This window comes from Megalobrama amblycephala, linkage group LG24 (genome assembly GCF_018812025.1).
Source record: "Megalobrama amblycephala isolate DHTTF-2021 linkage group LG24, ASM1881202v1, whole genome shotgun sequence".
Taxonomy (NCBI): domain Eukaryota; kingdom Metazoa; phylum Chordata; class Actinopteri; order Cypriniformes; family Xenocyprididae; genus Megalobrama; species Megalobrama amblycephala.
The window spans coordinates 11,424,811-11,428,660 of NC_063067.1; the positions used below are offsets into that span (position 1 = coordinate 11,424,811).

The following is a 3,850-nucleotide window of genomic DNA, read 5'->3' on the forward strand; positions in this document are numbered from 1 at the left end:
CATAACAGTTCAAGTTTTTACTTACATACACAATTTAGTTTTAATCCAAACGAGTGAATGATTATCAGAAGTGCTCTCTCCATCAGTTAACGTTTCTATGTTAACTTGATTTCTCACCACATAGTATCATGAATACATGCGCTTCATTTTAATATATCCTGCTTACTTTACGACTTAAAATAGAATAATGCAAAGAACATAACATTTCAGGTTTCTAGGTCATAATACATTTCAAATGAACAACCAATCATAGTAGAATGCAAAACTATACTGTATACTGTAAATAAGAAAAGGTCCCATGTGGTAATAATTAGCATCCTTACTAGGTCAGCAACCACTCACTTTTCTTTTTGCATGTTTTGATTTGGGGGCAGTTAGACTTTGGCAGTGACCCTGACACATATCGGTGACAATATGCTGTTAATCTTTATTCTTCAGAGATAAAGCTTTATAAATATTCAGGTTACTTCCTTGTTTTCAAACATATCAACATGCTGCCACAAAATCTGACCTGGATCTCCTGTAAGTCAGTTTCTTTATTCATTTAAGAAAGCATCATTTAAATGTACTTATATTTTCGTTGACTTTTCGTTGAAATTTGACACTTTTGAAAATGACATAGATAGATGTTAGAATCCAATGTTCTCTGTTTGATTTTGCAGTGCTAATTTTACTGTGCCAACAAGGTAAGGCCTTATTGAGCTCTTTTGCAATACAGTTCAATCCAAAACAATCCAGGACAGTATTGCTTATTAATAAGTAATTGCACTTTACTGCATACTAGACAGCTTTTCTCTCTCCAGTTGTTGAAACAAAAAGATATTTCACTTGTGAAGGAGGCTCTGTTCAGCTCGACTGCTGTGAGTAATCTTCATTCAACTGCACTGTGTTAATATTCCACAGTTGTTCTCATGATAAATTGTTTCATGTGACAGATTGGGGATACATAAAGGTGGTTACAGCCAACTATGGGCGAACTGACCACACGACATGCTCCACTGGAAGATCACTTGATCAGCTCTCAAACGTTGACTGCTTCCAAGAGACATCCGTCCGTATGATGTCCATCCGGTACCTGCTTCTTTAAAAGCAAAAGAGATGACAGTACTGTTTGACACAGTAGATACAACTGCAATTCTTCTCAAATGCTTTGTGTGCGATCATAGATGTGATGGAAGAAAGAGCTGTTCTGTTCCTGCGGTGAACTCAGTTTTCTCTGACCCTTGTGTTGGGACTTACAAATACCTGGATGTGTCCTACTTGTGTCTCCCATTAAGTAAGTCACTTTTTCATCTTCAGTTGGTAGTTACTGATAAGTATTACTGACCTTTGTTTCTCCAACATAATTCAAGGAAGAAGTGTCACTTGTGAAGGTAGCCAAAGTCTCATTGACTGTGGTAAGGTCATCTTTTCTTTCTCCAAGTCTTTGCGCCTGCTTTATCCACATTGGTTCTGTGATGCTATAGTGTACATTGTTTTTGAACTGATTTACTTGTGACTTTGAATAGTTCATTTTTGACCAAAACAGGCTGTGTGCTTAAAGGTGCCCTAGATTCAAAAATTTAATTTACCTCAGTATAGTTAAATAACAAGTTCAGTACATGGAAATGACATACAGTGAGTCTCAAACTCCATTTGATTTGTTTAAAAGACCTCCGAAGAACAGGCGAATCTCAACATAACACCGACTGTTACGTAACAGTCGGGGTGTACGCCCCCAATATTTGCATATGCCAGCCCATGATCGAGGCATTATGAAAGGCATTACACAAGGGCAGAACGTCTGGATCTGTGCACAGCTGAATCATCAGACAAGCAAGGACAATAGCAAAAAATAGCAGATGGAGCAATAATAACTGACATGATTCATGATAACATGATATTTTTAGTGATATTTGTAAATTGTCTTTCTAAATGTTTTGTTAGGATGTTGCTAATGTACTGTTAAATGTGGTTAAAGTTACCATCGTTTCTTACTGTATTCACGGAGACAAGAGCCGTTGCTATTTTCATTTTTAAACACTTGCAGTCTGTATAATTCATAAACACATCTTCATTCTTTATAAATCTCTCCAACAGTGTAGCATTAGCCGTTAGCCACGGAGCATAGCCTCAAACTCATTCAGAATCAATATAAACATCAAAATAAACACTGTACTTACGCGATTAGACATGCTGCATGACGAACACTTTGTAAAAGATCCATTTTGAGGGTTATATTAGCTGTTTGACCTTTTTTTTTTTATGTTGTTTAAGGCAAGCGCGAGCTCCGTGGGCGTGGAGCACCAGATTTAAAGGGCCACACACCCTGAATCGGCTCATTTCTATTTATGCCCCAAAATAGGCAGTTAAAAAAATGAATTAAAAAAAATCTATGGGGTATTTTGAGCTGAAACTTCACAGACACATTCAGGGGACACCTTAGACTTATATTACATCTTTTAAAAAAAAGTTCTAGGGCACCTTTAAAGTCCTATATAAAGTGAATTTTGTCAAAATTTAGGAGTACATTAGCATAACCCACCAATATTTTTATGTCTATAAAGGTAATGGTGTGATTTGGATTCATTATGCAAATTACGGACGACGGGATCTTGTAATCTGCCCTCATAAATTAGCAACTGCAGACTGTTACTCTCCTCAGACCAGCAGCCTGCGTTCCAGGTACAGCAGAAAAACTTCATCTAGAGTCATTGGACGCACTCGATTACATACACATCAATTTACAATGTTCAGCTATTTCTGAGACAATATGTAAACAGCTAAAAAATAAGACATAAAATTATTCATTTGAGATTAAATTATGTGCATAAAAAGAATAAGAATAAAAGAGACATGAAACTACCACAACAATAAACAATCAGCATAACTAAACATAATAAATAACAAATATAATGCAATAAATAATAAAACATCAGCATAAAATAAAAATGTATTTTTTTTTTATCTCGTCAGTTGCAATGGGAAGAAGTCTTGTCAATTAAATGCTTCAAATTCTGTCTACCCTGATCTGTGTCCGGATGTCCATAAGTACTTAGAAGTGACATACAGCTGTATATAATATTGTGAGTATCCTGCCACTTAAATCTATTTTATATGTTTTATGTGTGTTGTACCATTTTACATTTTAGATGCTGCATTTTTTTGGTTTGAAAGAGAGTTCATTTCCCTAATAGAACTGTTTAGGTCTGTGTAAAAATGACAAATACATGCAAAACAGTACAGCTCTGTGCAAACTGGATTAAATGAGTTCAAATGCTATTTTCATTTCATTCTCAGTATAACCATGTGTCTGACCACATTATATAAGCAAGCATGCCACCTAGTGGTACTTTATGGTATTGTGACAAGTTATCAACTGCCTGACTGAATTCACTTTTTGGACTGCTGTTCACAGATGATAAAGAGAGACTTTGAAACCACTGGAAGATATGGATATTCAATAACTGAAGCTTTGAGATGATTGGAAGGAAGTTGTGTTTAAGTCACTTTTTTTGTGTTTGACTGTAAAGTTTATGTTGCATAGTATTATTTATCATGTGTATTGTATATAATTATAATTTTTTTGCTGTTGTTACCTTGATGATTCATTTTGAATGATTGTACTCACTGTAAGACCATGAAACATTCTGTTAAATATAATAAAGATGCTGAAAATGACTCCAGCGACGATATCTGTCCTTCATTGTAACCGATTTCAAATGGTGCTAGAAACCCCAAAAGACTCTGAACACCAAAAGAAATCGGTCAGCCTTGGGTAGAGGACACAGGTCTTGAAGTCAAATAGGATATAAGAGGTTTACAGTTTAAAGCATGAATGTTGTCAGTTTTCCAGATAAAAAGTGATGCA

At 35.4% G+C, this 3,850-nt stretch overlaps 1 protein-coding gene across 1 annotated transcript; it reads left to right on the top strand.

The window, feature by feature from the left end:
* Positions 1-402: 402 nt before the first annotated feature.
* On the top strand, positions 403-3,538 carry si:ch211-66i15.5 (L-rhamnose-binding lectin CSL3). The gene is made up of 9 exons (XM_048178155.1): positions 403-522; positions 663-686; positions 804-860; positions 936-1,071; positions 1,167-1,276; positions 1,353-1,397; positions 2,547-2,664; positions 2,956-3,065; positions 3,398-3,538. Exons 1-8 carry the CDS (start codon positions 492-494, stop codon positions 3,059-3,061), a joined length of 627 nt encoding a protein of 208 aa, XP_048034112.1. The 5' UTR covers positions 403-491; the 3' UTR covers positions 3,062-3,065; positions 3,398-3,538.
* The last annotated feature ends 312 nt before the right edge of the window (positions 3,539-3,850 follow it).